The sequence below is a fragment of the Lytechinus variegatus genome, chromosome 2 (assembly GCF_018143015.1).
Source record: "Lytechinus variegatus isolate NC3 chromosome 2, Lvar_3.0, whole genome shotgun sequence".
Taxonomy (NCBI): domain Eukaryota; kingdom Metazoa; phylum Echinodermata; class Echinoidea; order Temnopleuroida; family Toxopneustidae; genus Lytechinus; species Lytechinus variegatus.
This window is the reverse complement of record NC_054741.1, coordinates 83,904,759-83,925,218: the sequence shown is the minus strand read 5'-3', so window position 1 is coordinate 83,925,218 and position 20,460 is coordinate 83,904,759. Positions and strand designations below refer to the sequence as shown.

The following is a 20,460-nucleotide window of genomic DNA, read 5'->3' as shown; positions in this document are numbered from 1 at the left end:
ATGACGAGATCCTGGATCTCATCATGTCAACATCTTTTAAAAGAGATGTTGAGATGACGAGATCCTGGATCTCATCATGTCGACATCTTTTAGAAGAGATGATGAGATGACAAGATCCTGGATCTCATCATGTCAACATCTTTTAGAAGAGATGATGAGATGACAAGATCCTGGATCTCATCATGTCAACATCTTTTAGAAGAGATGTTGAGATGACAAGATCCCGGATCTCATCATGTTGACATCTTGTAGAAGAGATGATGAGATGATCTTGTCATCTCAACATCTCTTCTTAAGATGTTGACATGATGAGATCCAGGATCTTGTCATCTCATCATCTCTTCTACAAGATGTCAACATGATGAGATCCAGGATCTTGTCATCTCATCATCTCTTCTACAAGATGTCAACATGATGAGATCCGGGATCTTGTCATCTCATCATCTCTTCCAAAAGATGTCAACATGATGAGATCCAGGATCTTGTCATCTCATCATCTCTTCTAAAAGATGTCAACATGATGAGATCCAGGATCTTGTCATCTCATCATCTCTTCTAAAAGATGTCGACATGATGAGATCCAGGATCTCGTCATCTTATCTTTTGCTATCAAGATGTCGACTTCCCGAGATAATTATCTCAACATCTCGGTGGAACTTTTAAGCTTCCATAGGTTAATCCTATTTTAACTGGGCTATTTACATTATTACATTACAAATTTAGATTATGGCTCTAAGGAGGGGGGGGGGGCACAGGCTTGTTGGAGAGAAATTCTGTTGCTAGAAAAAAATCACAAGCAAAAAAGAAATGTCATCGGGGAGTGAAGGCTCCACTCTTTAAATTCACCTGGTACTATCCATGTATCATATCACCACTCATTGAGTAACAAAATATATGAACTATCTAAATAAAAATAAGAACTGGAAAAACTGCTTTTCAAATATTCAAGCATAATTCATTTTATTAATAAAAAGAAATATCTTTACACATTTTCATTCCATCCTCTTAGATACACATCGCACACACTAATATCTCTCAATATTCTCAATTTGAGAAAGCTGGGTACATTCAATAGAACATATATCACTAAACATAAACATTTTTATACACCAAAAAAAAAAAGGGTTTTCCAAAGACTTTTCATGCACACAAGATGTCTTCTTGATATCTGCAAGGCTGGGTGTACATTATAAAATGTGATTGTATTAACAAGGAGCAAAATAACTGTCAACAAAAAAGGGAAGGAGGAATAAACAATACAGAACTCATAATAATCATGCTGCCTGCAAAATTAGATGAATCTTGTATAAGTTGAACTAGCAAAACGGACACCAGACTGATTAAAACTATTGTTATTTCCATGATACATACCATCAGTTGGTGAAAAGTAATTTTTTGGGGTGAACTTTGTGAGACTGTGACATCAATGATATAAACAAAATAATTCTAAAATTCTATTTACGTCATGATCTAATGTTTTCCTCCCCTTTCTCAAAGATTTAATAATGAATGGAAAGAAGTACATGTTATGTGATTAGGATGAGTGTAAGGAATAGGGATGACATAAGAAGGGAAAATTAACATACATGAAACCATTTTTAAAAGATATTGTTTGGGGGTTAGTAGGACAAGAATAAATAAAAGGTAAAGGGAAAGTAATTACTGTAACAATAACATGAAAAGAACCAAGATACTCTGTATCACCAAAATGGGAAGAGGTACTCTCAAAAGCAGATTTTTGTATACTTCTTCTCCTGTATCATATACTTAATAACAAAGAGCATAAAGAAATCATACTTCAGTTGTAAAAAAAACCGACTCCATTCCAATCCATAGAAATATTAATCATTTGCTTTAAAAAAATACAAGACCAACTACATACATTGTATTGTCATTGGTTGAATGACCATGAACACTCAAATATCTATGTACAGTCTTACTAGTAAGATCATCAAGAGCTTTATATTTCAGCAATCATTCTTGTCATATGATCAACCAAGCTAGAGTCAATTCCACGTAAGTCAAAGGACTGGAGTCTATGGTTGACCTTATTTTTCAGAATCAATGATTTTTGGTTTTTTTTACTTTCTCATGCTTTTCTTCTAATACTCAATCCAAGAAAATCAGCAAATATGTCCGACTCTATTTTCTTACAAATAATTGACAAATTGATAGAAAAATATTTGTAACAATGTGAATGTGTATACGTGCTTGTTACTAGTTCCTACACATAACAACTTCAATATACAATGTTCAATCAATACCAATATTAATTACATTACAATGGACAGATCACAAATCAGACTTTTGACATCCATTGAACAGATTCACCTGTGATGAAGAAGAATGATACATTTATGAATTTTTGTTAGAAACAAACTTTTAATTGCATTTGTACATGAAATCATGTTTTTAATTGATTTTGGGATTGACATACAATGTTCCATATCCTCAGAAATGCATACATGTATCAGGTTGCTATTGGGAAATGTTGAGGAAGGGGGTATAAGACCCCCTTGTGATGTGTAGGATTATGATTGACTGTTAAGATTTGATTTGGTGTTGGGACAATGGTGAAACAAAATCTTCAACAAGACATGACAAACATGTGAATGACAAAGAAGGTAACATCTTCTTCCTTCTTATATAACAACTTTATACAATGTATCAGCATCTTAAAATGATGCTACCAACCAGGTTAAAGGAACTACCAAGAAATTTATAGTAAGGTGCCCTCTACAGAAGATACAAAATAGTATACTGCAAACATACAAGTATTATGATCATAATGTCTATAAATCATGAAAAGAATTCAACAAGAGACTTGATTTAATACTTTTCTTTACAATAAAATGCAGCAAGGTAGATCTCATGCATATTATCCTGCCAGTACATGTAATGTTTATTTTATCTTAAGTTTTACAATTTACAAGTCATTTCCTTTTGACCAGAGAATGTCTCATGTTACATTAAGTATCAAAATGACAAATATTGAAAACACATCAACAAAACAATAGCAAAAAGGGAGAAGGGGCTTTTTATAATTTCTTGGTGTTCCTTTAAACCTGTTTTCTCAAATATATGTGCATGGAGCCAGAGATATAAACCAACTTCTGATAGTGACTAATATTTCTAGATTGTCTTTCTTGTTCATCTTTTCTCTACTCTCCCGTCTCATTTGTTGATATAATCTTCACTCACCCTATTATGTTAATGTACGGCATACACGGGTGGATCCAGGAAAATTTGATATTTGATAAGCAAAAAAAAAAAAAAAAAAAAAATGGTCCTCGTTTTCAAGAGGGGGCACACTGTGTTAAAACAGCATCTTCACATTACAAATTTTAATTGTGCCTCGTGGGCCAGCTGTGCCCCCCCCCTCCCTGGATCCACCAGTGGGTATATATACCTATGAATTATTAAATCATTAATGTGCTTGCTATGTTATCTACGCTAGCCTGGTGTACTTCTAAATAAAATATATAAATAAATGACTATGAATTGTTAATCAAATGAAACTACACCAAAGGAAGATAGAATGACTTCATGCAAGGGTGAAATTATTACAGGTAATTAAAGGAAAGAAGGAAGCAGAGAAAAAGCTAAATTAATGATGGAGAGTAAATGATCTAGTGTAACAAAATTTCTACTTTAGATATAAGGCTGAAAGTGATAAAAGAATAAAAACATGGATCTTTCTCTTTATTCGCTTTGGAAACAAGGAAATTAATAAAATTAAATGAATTTATATCACAATGAAGGAAAGGTCCACCTTGATATCAAATAGCTTCTTTTTAGAGAGATACTGAAAATAGCTGTAAGAGGTATGCAACATTGAGCATGTTCAAATTTGATGTTAGAAAGACAAAAATTTAAACCTGCCATCAAACAAAAATATAGATTGCAATCTGCAAATTAAGTTGTTGAGTCCTTTATCTTACATATGTTTATAAAATGCTTGCTAGAGTCAGAATTCAGACTTACTTCTACTATAAAGAGCTTTGAATTGATGGGCAAGGCAATGATTGAAAAAGAATACCATTATTTTGTTGGATCTATTATTAAGTTATACATATTTCTCCCTCTCTTGCAGAGATATACATGTGTAAGTAACCATCATTCATTACCATTTATGTTAGTTGAAATGATCACTGCAACTTTCCAAAATATCTTCTTTATTCTTAATAAACTAATTTGTGCATGAAAATAGTTCAGATGATCCAGGGGTGGTTAAATTTTCTTCTTTTTTTCCTTACAATTCTTTTTAGAGACCAGTTCCCACCTTGTAAATATTGATCACTACATATATATGGTGAGAAACCGATAATAATTCTGCAAATGCTGTTAGGATATAATGCTTAATACTTGAAAACCTTTTTTTAATTGCATTGATGTAAAATAAATCAGATAACTAGTTATCATTAAGACAAACATCTGAACTCCTCACATAGTATTGTTTCATTGTTTAGTATTTTGTACAAGTGAAGGACAAAGATCCTCTTCAAATTTCACTCACAAAAAAATATATATATGTGATACATGCAAAATAATAAAATAGAAAAGGAAACTACATGTAATAAGAAATAAGGATAAATCCATGCAAATAATACTATGAAAAACTATGGCTAGCCTTGAATTGATGATTGATACACCTAACTTTGTTTGCAGCACTTTGTATAATTCATGATTCAAACCTCACTTTGGGAGTTTTTATTTCTCTACATGTAGTTAACATTTAATCTGATGCTCCCCCCAGAAAAAATGGTCTTTTGACATAGCAACCCACGTTTGCTAATGATCCATTAAATCACATCCTCACCCATTGTTATGGTTTGTTACATTGACTTCAAGAGTCAAACTCTGATCACATGCAAACAATCCTGACAAGCTTTGAAAATCCAATGTCAGCAAGAGGCATAAATGATAAAATAGATCAGCAAATCAGTGGGCCAACTGAACAGACCATTGCTTTCTTAAATCTCTCCCATAGATGCTTTATATGACGTCACTCATCCTACTCATTCCCGTTACAATGATTTGCGTCGGTCGTGGTAGCTTTCCAATCTCCAGCCCCATGCGGCTGATTGCTATGTCTTACGTAGACGTATATCCCTTGGATGATCTTCATCCTCATCACTACAGCTTGACGTTCCAACCGCTACCAGAGAGCCTATCTGGCGTAAAATAGCAGGGTCACTCTCGCTTTCTGTGTGTCTCTCATAGAGCAGCACATTGAGAGTCTCTTCTAAGATACGTGCTTCAGGAAACTCAACCTGAAAGGAGAGAATATGTTTAGCCATAACCTCATTTACATTGAAAGATGAGTAATGTATCACATTGAAAATACCCTGAAAAAATATGATGGAATATCAATTTTGGTAATCAAGAGTAAGTGATCGTCTCTGACCCAACTTTTTGTCATTTATAATAACATGTAGTACATTCAAATTTATACTTATACATGTAGGTTTACCTGTGTTAAAGCTACCATCCAGTACAATCACCAACTGTTATGTCTTCAGTATCACATTGATGGTTTGTTGATTCAACATAAAAAATGAGTTATTTTATTTTACAATCAGAGAAATTGAAGCATTTGATAATCGATCTATGTCTTGAAACATTTTTGGTACAACTGTGAACAGTAAAGATTAGTAATCTTCTAAATGTAAGTGAGCAAGTACTGAAGGGAATTGAGTTACAAGTGAAAAAAACAAAAGCAGCTACTAGACTTGTGCACCATTCATGTATTCCAGCAATACAGTATTATCATGGGGCTAATAATAATAGCAATCAAAGTTTGGTAGAATAGTAAAGTACTTGTGCCAGGTCTAACCACATCATTGTAAATGTGCATTTCTTCCTTAAAAATGAGACAAGGTAGCATGCTAAGGAGTTCAAATAAGTAAATCATTCTTACCTTGGTTTGTTTCTTCTCACTGGTATACACTATGGATGTACAACTGATTTCTGCTACCTTGCGGGAATGCCCAAAGAAAGACCAGCAACATATTTCCTCATTGACAAATACATCCTTTACAAATGTCACACGGCCATTGAAGCGAACAGAAAGCTTGTCAAACATCTCAATATTTTTCAGAATGTTGTCATCAGAATTGCTGAAAAAAAAAAACAATTAGATGAACACCAACATCAACTTTATGTCTAGATACTGAAGGAAATTAATGTAGAGATGCATGTATGACACTTAGTCTAGCTTAATATGTCATCCTTATTCCTTGCCCAAAAACATCAAATGGATCTGTAACTTTGAAGATGTAGTCCATTTCCAGGAAGTCTGACCTGGAAATCTGACTCATGGATTTTTATTTTTTTATAGCAAAACAATTAAGAAATCAGAACCCCAAAATACAAAATAAAAACTCACCTTGTGTATGAATATTTGTTGTTTTGTCTGTTGTAAACTAATTTCACCACAGGCTGTAAAAGAATACAATTATAAAGGAAAAATTATTATTACAATGTATTTTTTCAACACAACTACACCATAGTTAAGTTAAATTTGGAGGTGTTTTATTACCAGTTCATGTACTGAAGGTATGATTTCACTTTTATGCAGGTCAAATGTCAAATTGCCATAAGTTGTTCCATACAAGTGCTGCAAAAATTTAGTGTCATAAAGTGGGAATCAAGTTCCCAGCTACACAGTTAGTATTTTAGCTCACTAACCCAAATTTTCCACATTGTAAAAATTACAGTTTTAAAAGGCCCCCGTAACATCCTTCTGTGTAAGCTACATGGGTGAGTTGCTGGCAGGGAATCTGGGATTTTCTGACACTCAACATGATTTAAGCGGGCATACACAATGGTGCTACATGTACATGTACAGTGGTGCTAAATTTTGTGAACCCCACAAGAAAATGAACTCCTTCATGCTGAGTGTTGAATATAAACAATGCTACAATGTCCGGCGAGCCCAGAGAAACAAACAATTTTGACTGTAATATTATATCCCCTGGGCTGGCTTCATAATCTAATATCTAAAACATGGCAGAATTTGAACACTTTTAAATATGTTCATTTTCTGGTGGAGTTCACTAATGTTTTAGCACCACTGTATGTTCACAATATAAACACTGTTCCTTGCGGGTAATTCACTCGCATTATGGACATGGAATGCCCTCAGATAACTTATTTTAAACATAGCTAGATATCCACAAGGTTTCTGCATACTTCAAGCAGATTAACTGTGTGTGACTTGTGATGGCTATCTGTCTTCTACTGGTATTTTGCATGGACCCTTTGGGTAACCGTGTTTAGCTCACCTGGAACAACTTTTAAGCATGTTTGAATCTTTTCTGTGGGCAAATTGGACTTACATGCAATCTGTTAGCAGTTAATGGCAACCTGTAACAATTTTGGCTACACACAAGGCTTGCACAGAACAATGTACATTTGTCATTTCATAAAACTAATCAATTATTCTTCAATAAACAAAGGAACCAATTAAAAGTTCATTTTACTTGTGGACTGATTAACGGCCAAACCAACCTTAAGACAAAACTTGAATCATAAAAGCTTAATGCTAAAAACTTCATCAGAATCAGATGAAATAAAAATGACATTTTAAAGTTTTGCTTAATTTCACAAAAAAGTTATATGCAAATCTTGGTTGGTATGGAAATGAAGGGACCAATGATGTCTGGAATCTGGAACTACCATTGTTATCCCAACTTGTGGTCCAATCAAGAGGTTCCTGTCATATCTATTAAGTATGAAGTACTTGTATAATTACAACAATAAAAAAATAGTGATTGACAACTCTCCGAGTTGTGTATCTGGACTGTTTTTTTACAATAAAAATTTCTTCATTTTACATCCAATTTTGCTGAAATTGTCAGCATTATGCTCATTTGATTTCTCAGTTGATTCAAAATCCAACCTTTTTTTTTTGGGGGGGGGGAACAAAAAAACAAAAGCAACTAATCACATATGACCATACACTGTAATAATAATAATACCTTTGCAGAGTTTGAAATGAGCATCTGTGCCTCACGTTGTGATGTTATGACAGGGATACGACAGACAGGGTAGAACTCATCTTTCTTGTTGAGGAGGACCTTATTACACTGTTCAACAATGCTTTGTACAAGATAATACTTGGCCTCTGCCATAAGTTCTTCTACCTCCTGTACAGATTCTGGTAATGGGATGTGACCATCTCGTAGATAGTTGAGTATGATACCAAAATGCTTCCCACTTCGGTCTATCAGGATCCAACCTGTGTACATGAAATGATGGTAAAGAGTTACCGATGCAAAGAATGCTAACCTTCAATGAGCAGTGAACTGAGTTGTACACTGTGTGTACAGTACACAATCTAATTTTTATGAGGGGCAGTTGTAGTATTACTAAATATAGCAACAGTTTTCAAGGATTTACAAGAGGAAGATTCAATATTTATCCTTCGACTTGAAGACTTCTTCTACACATCCTTTTTCTCTTCTTCAACCACGTTCTCTTCCTTAATTCTCTTCAGTCTGTATCCTTCTCCCCCCCCCCCTCCGGCATTTGTCCGGCTTTTCCTTCCCCCTCTTCTTCTTCTCATTGCTGAATGCTGTGTATTAATAATTTTAATTGAAATTAGAAGCATTTTGTCATGTCTCTGGCAATCATTGCTGCAGAGTACAAGTGCACACATGTGACTTTGCAGATCCATTCTATCAATTATTATGCCACCCACTCACTGCTCTAACATACCTAGATGTAGTAGACGTCTCCCTCTAATTCAATGTTTATTTTTTTAAATTTTAGTGATGGCTGATGCTAACTCACCTTCTGAATCTGTCAAAACCTCCATTCTGCCACTAAACATTGCCCGTAGCATGTTATCCTGCTTCGTCAAGGTATCAATCGTTGTGTAAAACAACGCTCCTCCAACGTTTAATTTCACATACTTGCTTGGTGCGCCTCTGATTTTCACTGCAGCAGTGCAAGTTGATGTGGTCGGGACGGAGGGTGGTGGAGCGATGGCTACCGCATTCGCCGGGGAGCACGCCCCCGGGACGAGCCGCGGAGCATTCGCTACCACCCCGCTGGTTGCAGCAACTACATTATTAGTTGAGCCCGATGCCCCAGCGTCGGCGGACATCACGTGTGATTTTGGAATGTTGAAAATTGTCTTTTTCGTTGATGTGAAACGATCTAAGGTGCACACTGGACATCTATAAATGTTGAATTTTCATTTAGCATCCGTCAAACAACGAGAATATAAATTTATACTGAAATATCGTACTTTTTATTCAGCTTGTCACTCCATCTTCCGGTTTTCTCATTACCACACATACGATAAACTCGTATTTACTAGTGACGTCATGTATCGCACACACACCCTTGATTCTGTTCCCTTCTCGCATATTGAAGAATGCATTGTGAAGTCGCGTGTCTGTACTAAAAAGGAGTACAGTCTAAAAAGTTTGGCAATGAATGAAAAGGATGTATTTCGTGCAATCCTCAAAAATTAGTCATAAAGTAAACAAGAAAAATCACGATATTTTGTTGATGATAAGGTTGGGCGTCTCCCATGTCAAATCATTCTTAAAATAGACCATGAATGATTTATATAAAAATGGATGTTGGGAAATAACAATTAATGCATAATCATCAGTAACCGGGGACCATAGACTGATCGAAGCCCGGGCTGAATCCCCTTTTAATTTGGCCCTTTTTGGCACGAGATGTTTGGTTTGTGTCTTGTTACTTTTTTATAATTTCATTAAGAAATCACATAAAATATGTGACATGAATTAGGTAATGGAGCAGGAAATGATAATTGAGAGGGGAAAAAGTAGATATGATCCACCAGGGATACGACTATACGATAGGCGATTAGGAGCAAAAAACAAAACAAAAAATCCAAAAGAAAAGGGAGGCCTAATCATTCCAAAATGAATGGCATATCGTCTCCAGAAAACTTTGGCGAGCAAAAAAAATAATAAATGGGGGGGGGGGGTGCTCCCAAATGGAGATATTTTAGGTGGTGTGCGATTCTCATCTCCAACTTTTACTGGGTGAGCCCGTGCCTTGATAAAATGGATGTAAAGACAAGATGAATGGAAATCTGACAAAATGTGAAAAAAAAATTGAGAAATTATGGACAAAAGGAAAGACTCAACATGCTCAAGGGAAGGAGAGAAGAAAACTAGCCATGATAACATCTAGAGAGAGAGTATAAATGACAGGTTCACTTGAAGAGGGAAAAGTAGAACACTAACAAAATGGCCTACCAGCCATTCCCCCCCCAAAAAAAAAATCATAACCAGGGGGGCGTTTCATCAATATTTTCGTCTGACAAGTTGTCAGATCTGACAACTTTCCTGGATTCTGATTGGTTGAGAAGCACTGTTACTATGGTAATTGTCGGATAAAACGTCTGACAAGTCCGTTCATGAAACGCTCCCCTGGGAGAAAAAAGGGGAACATGAGGAAAGGGGAGAAATAAGATATCTTTTAATGGTATTTCAAAGTCTATCAGAAAATTCGATTTTTAAATTAATAATTAAGGTAAAAAAATCATTGCCTTAATAACGTCATGTTTGGTCCCCTCACAATGTTTGACTCGTTACGCCCATTCAATTGGAATGATGAAAGAGAAAACTTCAGAAATGCAGACAAGTTGAAATAAATGCCCTAGAATGTTATCATTTCCCTGTGATTCGTTGCTCAAGACGGCCCCCCTTCTCCTCTACACTCTCCTTTTATCTATTTTTTTTTCAAGGGCGGTCATGTCTACACCATTAAATTACTTAAAAAACCTTTTTTGTGTTTATTTGGCAATTTTTGCCCTATTAATTATTTTTTAAAATTTTATTTCACCAAACACAAGCTTAACTCATACAAAGTTGGCAAGGTACAGCAAACCTGCCGTTTTAACCCAAGACAATACTTAACAACCCTGTCCTGATTTAAGCATTCTTTGTTGCACAGAAGTCCAAACCAATCAATAGACCTCTGGAAAAAATAACTTCATAGAGAACCGATCAAATCCAGAAACCTATTTGTTTTTAATTTTGAAACAAATTGTTAGCATTTCAACACACTAACAAGTGTGTGTACTTTCTTTACAAGCAAAACCTATCCTTTATACATATTTTTTGTATGTGCATCAAATTGAGGCTTGCCCCTCCCTCTCTTCTCCTCCAGGCCAACTTTTATGATTAATTTTTCCTTGTCTCCCCCATCGTAATCCCCACCTCCTGCCCATCACTCATCCCCCCTCCCCATTCTCTCCCTCTCTCTCTTGCTTTTCTCTCCCCCTCTCTCTCAAACTGATTTTCCATTGAAAGGCTCACAAGAATTACCAATCTGCAATTTTAAAATTACATCTGTTGACCAGTAATTTCAACTGTCTCTGAACACTTAGAAATTAATACAACTGGTGCATTAATTACAATTGAGTTTATAATACATCTTCAATTTAATCAATCTATTGGCATTTTATGCACCTCATCTTGTATGGTACACAACTTGTGTAACATGAAGGAATATGGCTTGTAGAATAAAACCTTCACATTTAATACTTTGAAATCAATTGTTTATTTAGCCAAACACACAACGCATGTATTATCATTCAAGTGGCTAGAAATGAATACAACATATCACAGAGTTAGTGAACATGAGAACAATGGCGATATGCATTACTATACACCATCTCAAAATAATGTTAATCCATAAACTGATTAAATAAGAGATCTTTGAAGAAATAATAAGATCTCATAAAGTTAAAGATATAGATATTAAGTCAGATAACGGAGGGGCAACTGAAATTTATCTTGGCTGTCTATGTGAAAGGGGGGGGGGGTACCAAACTGTTAACAGAGTGAAATACTTGAGGGAAAGAATCAAAGGGATTGCTTTAGGCACAAGTAGAAAATATTGAAAACAAAATTGTCTAGTTTTTATTACTAAATTTTGATGAAATTTTCAGTGTTTTTGTTAATTTTACTATTATTTATCTAGATATAATGATTTTCCCACTTCAACCAGTGTTTCATGAAATCATAGAAAGCACTCACAAAGCAGTCTGTGTAAGGGCTTTACATTGTTATACCAATACCATTCAGTCCAATACATGACCTACATGTACTACAGAAATATTACAGTGAAAAATAATTTGCTCATTCCAATATCTGACCTTATTTGAATTCAATGGGAGAGGAAAGCTGTCACTGGCAATAACTTAATGGCAATGAATGGATTGTTGACAAAGTCCATGATGATGCCAAATTTCTCCCTTATTATGAACAATGCTTGATTTTTCATACACACCTGTATTTTTACCACAACTTCTACATATATTTTTGTACATTTAAAGTAATCCTTCCAAAGGGTTGCAAATTATAAAACATTTGTTCATATATTATCCTTTAGTTTTTCATATCTTGCTTATTTCTTTATCCTGAAGGATGAACATGTTTCATCAACATTCATCTGAAAATTTTCCTTGGTTTTGATTGGAAGCGAAGCACAGCTGTCCGTCTGTTACTATGGTAACATGTCAGCCCATAATCGTTATGATACCAATTTCATATCCTCTAAACTCTGATCTTTTTTCATCACCACATAAAACTTTCTTGATAGACAAATAGTCAACTAAAAAAAAGGTCTCTTTGACACATTCCTACTCTATTGAACGAGAGGTCTATCCTGATGTCATGTCGGTTGGAACAAAAATTGAAAAAAACATTGACAGTTTGGCACAAGTCTTTCAAAGAGCATATTTTGAAATTAAAGGTTTATTTTGTGTGTGTGTGTGATGTCACATGAGAGTAGCTCCCCGATACATCATTTGATAAAATATTCAGAAATCTACATTTTCTTCAAGAAAAATCAAAAGTGAGATCACCCATGTATTCAATACATTACTAGACACATACATGATTCTAAGATATAAATATTTTCATTATGAATACATAAAAAATTGGGAATGTATTGAAGTTATACATGACACATAGGGTTCTGCTCACATGAGATCTCACTAGAATTAACTATTTTATTATTAGATAGATTTTCATCAAACATTCAGTAATACATTTATTGTACTTTTCTAAATGAAAATAAAACTTGTGTCAGGGGCAAACTTTTCCTAAAATGAAGCCTTTCAAACATAAATATATGAGCCATTTGGCTTGATGGAGGATAGAAACAACAGATATTTGCACATTACCATACTCAATTTAGGTTGGTTCACCCCCTTAATGCTTAAATAGTTTGCTGTCATTTGGGAGATTAACAGGTACATAGCCGCACATGTTACAGTATGTGCATGATGAATCTACAAGTGAACAAATTTTCAGTTTACAGTCATTTTACCATTAGACTGACACTCACAGATCATTAGAGATGTGAAACCTGGCCCATCCATTGTAATCTTATCATTAGAATTGCAACCACAGATCCCTACTGATGTTAAACTTGGCCTTTCCATTGCAATAGACTTACAATAACAGATCACTACAGACGTGAAAATTGGCCCATCCATTGCAATAGACTTACAATCACAGGTCATTACAGATGTGAAACTTGGCCCATCCATTGTAATAGACTTACAATCACAGATCACTATGGATGTGAAACTTGGCCCATCCATTGCAACAGACTTACAATCACAGATCACTACGGATGTTAAACTTGGCCATCCATTGCAACAGACTTACAATCACAGATCACTATGGATGTGAAACTTGGCCCATCCATTGCAACAGACTTACAATCACAGATCACTATGGATGTGAAACTTGGCCCATCCATTGTAATAGACTTACAATCACAGATCACTACGGATGTGAAACTTGGCCCATACATAGCTATAGACTTACAATCACAGATCCCTACGGATGTAAAACTTGGCCCATCCAATGCAATAGACTTACAATCAGAGATCACTACGGATGTGAAACTTGGCCCATCCAATGCAATAGACTTACATGTACAATCACAGATCACTACGTATGTGAAACTTGGCCCATCCATTGCAATAGACTTACAATTACAGATCACTATGGATGTGAAACTTGGCCCATCCATTGCAAAAGACTTACAATCACAGATCACTATGGATGTGAAACTTGGCCCATCCAATGCAATAGACTTACATGTACAATCAGAGATCACTACGGATGTGAAACTTATCAGAAGGTCTGTTTGGTGTGAGGATGGGGGATGTAGTGGTATCCATTGCTTGGTCAGATTCCTTGTTTTCTTTCTTCTCAGGATCTACCATGGTGGTGGTGTCTATCTTACGATGTCTGAAGATATCGTTGAGGACCTTGTCCATCCTGGCTACTCTCTTCTTACCACTGCCCTGGGCTTGTCCTCCTCCTAGATGGAAAGAAACACAAAACAAAAACATGGTCAGGAGAAGATGACAAGAGATGAGGATGGACACTGGAGTAATGAAGATTGGAAAATGAGGGTGGGAAGAAAGAAGATAAACAAGTGGAATGCCTCTGGCCGTCTCACCTGCATCACGCGATTTAACATAGCAGCAGTGCTGACTTTGAAAACTACTATAACTCACACAAGATGTTCAGTGATACTTGGTTACTCTTATTTCCACGTTTTATGAATTAGACCAATACACTTACAGAGATAGGATGGTAATTCAACAAATACCCCCAATGCGGCCAAAGTTCATTGATCTCACATGACCTTTGACCTTGATCATGTGACCTGAAACTTGCACAGAATATTCAGTGATACTTGATTACTCTTGGGTCCAAGTTTCAAAAGTCAGATCAATAAACTTGCAAAGTTATGATAGTAATTCAACAGATACCCCCATTATGGCCAAAGTTCATTGACCCTAAATGACCTTTGACCTTGGTTATGTGACATGAAACTCATGCAGGATGTTTGGTGATACTTGATTGACCTTATTTCCAAGTTTAATGAACTAGGTCCATATATTTTCTAAGTTATGATGACATTTCAAAAACTTAACCTCAGGTTAAGAATTTGATGTTGATTCCCCCAACATGGCCTATTTAAAGTTCATTGACCCTAAATGACCTTTGACCTTGGTAATGTGACATGAAACTCTAATAGGATGTTCAGTAATACTTGATTAACCTTATGGCCAAGTTTCATGAACTAGGTCCATATACTTTCTAAGTTATGATGTAATTCCAAAAACGCCTATAGTCTCACTCTGCTATGCAGGTGAGACCAAAAAACAGAAGAATGATTTATAAAAGAAGTGACGGGGTGAGAAGAATGAAGCTGTGGACTGGAGGAGAAGAGGAGGATGGGAAGAGAAGTGATAACGATCGGGAAAATGATGAGAAAACCAGAGAAAATGCGAAGAAAAAATGGGAAGAAAAAAGAATGAGGACAAGATCAGTGTGGAGAAAGAAATGATCAGGAGGATGAACCCAAGAAGTGATAGGGGATCAAGAGAATCAGGATGAAGAGGAGTACATTAGGAGGGGAGGATTGCAGAGAGGAATAATAAGAACATGGGAAGAAATATGAGGAAGGGGAAAAGAAGAACGTGGGAAGATAAAAGGTTAAGGAGGAAACATATTGGCCTGCACTGAAAAGGAGACAATTTTAAAGGCCGATAAATTCTCAAACAAGAAAATTTAGAAATAACAAATGCAAAACATCTTTCCATAGTTCAATTTCATCATGGTTTGAATTCATTATCATGCAAACATTTGAAAAGTGAAATAAGTTTGTATCAAAATCAATTTACATTTTTCATTAATCTCTTATCAGTGCACCAGGTCACAATCGAGCAACGGCATCAGGAGCCATTTTACAACAAGTGGAATGCCTCTGGCCGTCTCACCTGCATCACGTGGTTCAATTTAGCAGCAGTGCTGACTTTGAATACTACTCTAACTCGCACAAGATGTTCAGTGATACATGGTTACTCTTATGTCCACTTTTTATGAACTAGACCAATAAACTTTCAAAGTTATGATGGTAATTCAACAGATACCCCCGATTTGGCCAAAGTTCATTGACCCTAAATGACCTTTGACCTTAATCATGAGACCTGAAACCTGCACAAAATGTTCAGTGATGCTTGATTACTATCATGTCCAAGTTTCATGAATCAGATCCATAAACTTTAAAAGTTATGATGGTAATTCAACAGATACACCCAATTCGGCCAAAGTTCATTGACCTTTGACCTTGGTCATGTGACCTGAAACGTGCACAGGATGTTCAGTGATATTTGATTACTCATATGTCCAAGTTTAATGAACTAGACCAATAAACTTTCAAAGTTATGATGGTAATTCAACAGATACCCCCGATTTGGCCAAAGTTCATTGACCCTAAATGACCTTTGACCTTAATCATGAGACCTGAAACCTGCACAAAATGTTCAGTGATGCTTGATTACTATCATGTCCAAGTTTCACGAATCAGATCCATAAACTTTCAAAGTTATGATTGGAATTCAACAAATATCCCCAATTCGGCAAAGTTCATTGACCCTAAATGACCTTTGACCTTGGTCATGTGACATGAAACTCATGCAGGATGTTCAGTGATACTTGATTAACCTTATGTCCAAGTTTCATGAACTAGGTCCATATATTTTTTAAGTTATGATGACATTTCAAAAACTTAACCTCAGGTTAAGATTTCGATGTTGATTCCTCCAACATGGTCTAAGTTCATTGACCCTAAATGACCTTTGACCTTGGTCATGTGACATGAAACTCTAATAGGATGTTCAGTAATACTTGATTAACCTTATGGCCAAGTTTTATTAACTAGGTCCATATACTTTCTAAGTTATGACATCATTTCAAAAACTTAACATCAGGTTAAGATTTGATGTTGACGCCGCCGCCGTCGTCGGAAAAGCGGCGCCTATAGTCTCACTCTGCTTCGCAGGTGAGACAAAAATGACCATGAAGACCCACCACTACATTTACATCATCGTACGGTAACTAAAATACATCTCAACTAGCCACTCCTTTTACAGTCAGGCTTGAATCTTTGTGAACCATCCCCCCCCTGGTAAAATAAATCATGCTTACCAATGTTTCTTCTTGGTGTCATCTTTTGTACTGATGAATCTAATTCCACATCCATGTCAAAATCAAACTCTGTGGGGTCTTCCTCCCTATACAGGAAACAATGTATTTAAAAATTATCATTAATAAAAACCTGATATGGAAAAGCTAATCAGGAACCAGTAACACCAAGCCTAGCAATTGATTGTAGAATAATTTTTTTTTTACAATTGATTGATCACAATGCACAATCAATGCACTTCCATTATTACCTATTATCAACCTTTTGATTTATTACCTTATGAAAAAAAAAACAAATAAGTTGGACTTGGTTTCACAATATTGCCATAAAAGTCATATCTTTTTGTTTCTCCTTGCTATTTCTCTTTAACTGTATTCTTTCTTCCTGAGGTTTTTACCCCTTCTCAGCTTCTTTAGTATTTTCCTTTTCTACATGTAGTTCATCTTTAATGTCATTTCACATTTGCTTTTTAATTTGAATTCCATTTAATTACATGTACTTTATGAATGGTGATTTCTATTGTAATCTATTATGAATTTAAATACCCTGCATAAACTGTTCATCCAATATGTTTGCATTAACCTTAATTACTTTGAACAGTTTGTAGTACTATGTACTTACTGAGATATCTCCATGGCTTCCTCATCTTGTATATCTTCTAACTGTTCTTTCTCTTCTTCCTTATCACCTTCTTCACTAGGAGGTCTTCTTCCAGGACACTTCCAACTCAGTTCTAGGATACCATCTTTATCAAGCTTGTTATAGAGATCAACAATCACATCGATAGGAGGCTCCCAGTAACCTCTCTTCACAATCTTTCTCTTCTTCTTCTCCGAACCATCTAATTCAGAAATGAAATGTAAATGTCATTTAACTGATTTATTGAATGGTTTTAATAATTGATATTGCCATTTGAGCTGGTTCTGGTATTTTTTTAAAAACTTATTTTCCCATAAATATGAGAGATGATATATTCATTGATGTTTGAAAGGTACAAGTATTTTCATCAAAATTTAATTCTACTATCTCAAATCTATAAGTTCTAGCTGAAAAAAGTGGTATGTGAAAATTACTTGATGTCTGACAATCATTGGGGAGGACGTATTGCCAGTTTGCCACATTGTATATCCTGGTTTTACAGCTGAAATAAAAAAAAAAAAAAAAAATATGTAATATTATACAGACCTGGGCCCCCATTTTACTATTTAGTTACGATTGATCCGATCAACCAAAAGCCAACAATGCCGACATTAAAAAAATGAATGTTTGTTCAAAATGTTTTAAAATATGTTTTTTCATACATTCAATGTTTCTTAAAAATTCAGTGTATAATTCTCTTTGCTTACTAAGGAGATTGTGCAAATTTCCTGTATAAAAATTATGGTATGGATGGATTTCCATACAGTTGAGACTGATCGGATCAATCGCAAGGATTTGTAAGACAGGGCCCAGATGATGACATCAATCATACCTGTTTGACTTTCACCGTCATCTTCCTCTTCATCAGATGCTGGTATATCCCAATCATCCAGAGATTCCTGGACCTCAATCTTGGAATCTGTGAGAACAGATCCAGGAGCACGCACTGACAAATCTGGCTGAAAAACAGGTTCAGACTGTTCTACATTGACTGGTAAAGACACAAGACTGTCTTTTTCTGGAGGAACAGGGACAGTGGTTTGAATAGAAGATGAAACAGGGGCTCCTTCCACCAAGGGAGCTGATGAATGAACAAGATTTAGTCTGTCTGATGACACTGATGTTGGAACAATCCTTTCTGTGTCCAACCTTCCATAATTCATAGCAATTATTTCATGCACAGCCTTTGAGCTTGTTCCCTCATGTGGCATTACATCCATCTTATGAAGATTAGCCATGGCTGATTCTTTCCGTGGTAAATAACTATGTGATAATGAAGTCTCTAGTTTTTGCTCACCATGATGAACCACACTGTTCTGCACACTAACATCACTTGGAGTATTTGTCTCCTGAATTTTACCTTGAGCTTGCAAAGTTGTTTCCTTTTGTAAATTGCAATTGGAAACAACACTAGTCAAAGAACTGGGATCATTATCAATTTCCATTTTATCAGTTTTGTTGGCCACAGGAATTTCAGGAGTTGTTTTCTGTGCATCACTAGTTGTATCAGCATTTTTCTTGTTTTCAGGAGCAATTTCTGGTTCAGTTGTCAACAGTCTTTCCTTTTCCACATCTGATATTGGGAGTTCATTAGTCTTTAATTTATTGTTGATATCAATTGCAGGACGTACTTCTTCACTCGATAGGGGTTGGTTTGATGAAGCAGTGTCTAAAGACTCGGTGGTCGATCCTGAAAGCTCAACATGTGAAGAAAGAGCGTCCTTGCCTTTCAATTCATCTAATTTTGTAGATTCTATGTTTGTATCCCCTGCATCTGTTCTTATGTTCGATTCAACTTTTTCAACCAATGGAATCTTATCAATTATGACTACAGTCTTTTCATCAGTGGAGTCCTTTGCAATGACAGGTACTGTACTGCCTCCAGATGTGCTTTCAGAAGGCAATTCATTGACAGTGTCTCCTTGAATTTCTTTTACCTTTGAGTCCCCTGCACCATCACTAAGAATACTTGGTTCAGCCTTGATGCTTGGACCTGTACCATGGACCTGTCCAGAATCACTTTTCACTGTTGATGCTTCCTCTAGATTAACACTTGGAGTTGCAACTTGTTCTGTATTTGTTCCACTTGCTTTAGACTTCTCTAACAAATTTGCCTCATCCTTCTCTTGTGTGTTTGTCATCACACCATCTTCTTTCTTATGTTCTACATGTATGTCACCTACATCAGAAGTGCTTTTCTCCTGGGCCATGTCACATTTCATTTCTTCTTCCTTCTTCTGCTCCTGAGAAAGAGTATCAGGAGACTTCTCTGCTTCAGACATTCTTACCTGGCAGACAAGTAGAATAATTCACCTGTAATTGTCAAAAATAAAAGTATCATAGACTACCTGTTAGAGATCAATATAGTGGTGATTTGAAAAATAGTATGGCAAGTTCCCCCTAGTCTGCGCAGTCCCCCTTGTCTGCGCACATGCATATCTTTGCGATTCTAGTAAAAGAAGATATGCAACGATCACAAAATTTACACATGCACCACATTAGACATATATCCATTAAAAGAAAACGACTCAAAATGATGGAAAAATAATGAATTTTGGGCATTTCATGTGACAGCCTCAAAATGCTGCCTTTTTAATCAAAATACCTGAATCGTGTGCAAAGTGAATGGGTGCGCTGACATGGGGTACCAATTTTTTTCAATCTGAAAATGACTGCCCAAATGAAAAATCATTCAAGGTGAGACACAAACCTGTGTAGGATGGGGGGTCGGGTGTCCGGACACTTAATATTTTTGAAGCCTTCTTTTTTGTCTTTGGATTACACTAAACACATGAATTCAAT

General features: G+C 35.8%; 2 protein-coding genes across 2 annotated transcripts; both read right to left on the bottom strand.

Annotated features, from left to right (window-relative positions):
- Nucleotides 1-3,803: 3,803 nt before the first annotated feature.
- LOC121409315 (BTB/POZ domain-containing adapter for CUL3-mediated RhoA degradation protein 3-like) lies at nucleotides 3,804-9,331 on the bottom strand. The gene is made up of 5 exons (XM_041601244.1): nucleotides 8,797-9,331; nucleotides 7,983-8,242; nucleotides 6,389-6,441; nucleotides 5,921-6,119; nucleotides 3,804-5,273 (listed from the first exon to the last, which is right to left on the bottom strand). Exons 1-5 carry the CDS (start codon nucleotides 9,110-9,112, stop codon nucleotides 5,088-5,090), a joined length of 1,014 nt encoding a protein of 337 aa, XP_041457178.1. The 5' UTR covers nucleotides 9,113-9,331; the 3' UTR covers nucleotides 3,804-5,087.
- A 2,082-nt stretch (nucleotides 9,332-11,413) lies between these two features.
- LOC121406991 lies at nucleotides 11,414-19,967 on the bottom strand (the record flags this gene model as incomplete). Its single annotated transcript, XM_041597864.1, has 4 exons — nucleotides 11,414-14,340; nucleotides 17,022-17,107; nucleotides 17,641-17,860; nucleotides 18,491-19,967. Coding segments are annotated over 4 exons (2,001 nt in total), but the record flags the coding sequence as incomplete, so codon positions are not given.
- Between the last annotated feature and the right edge of the window lie 493 nt (nucleotides 19,968-20,460).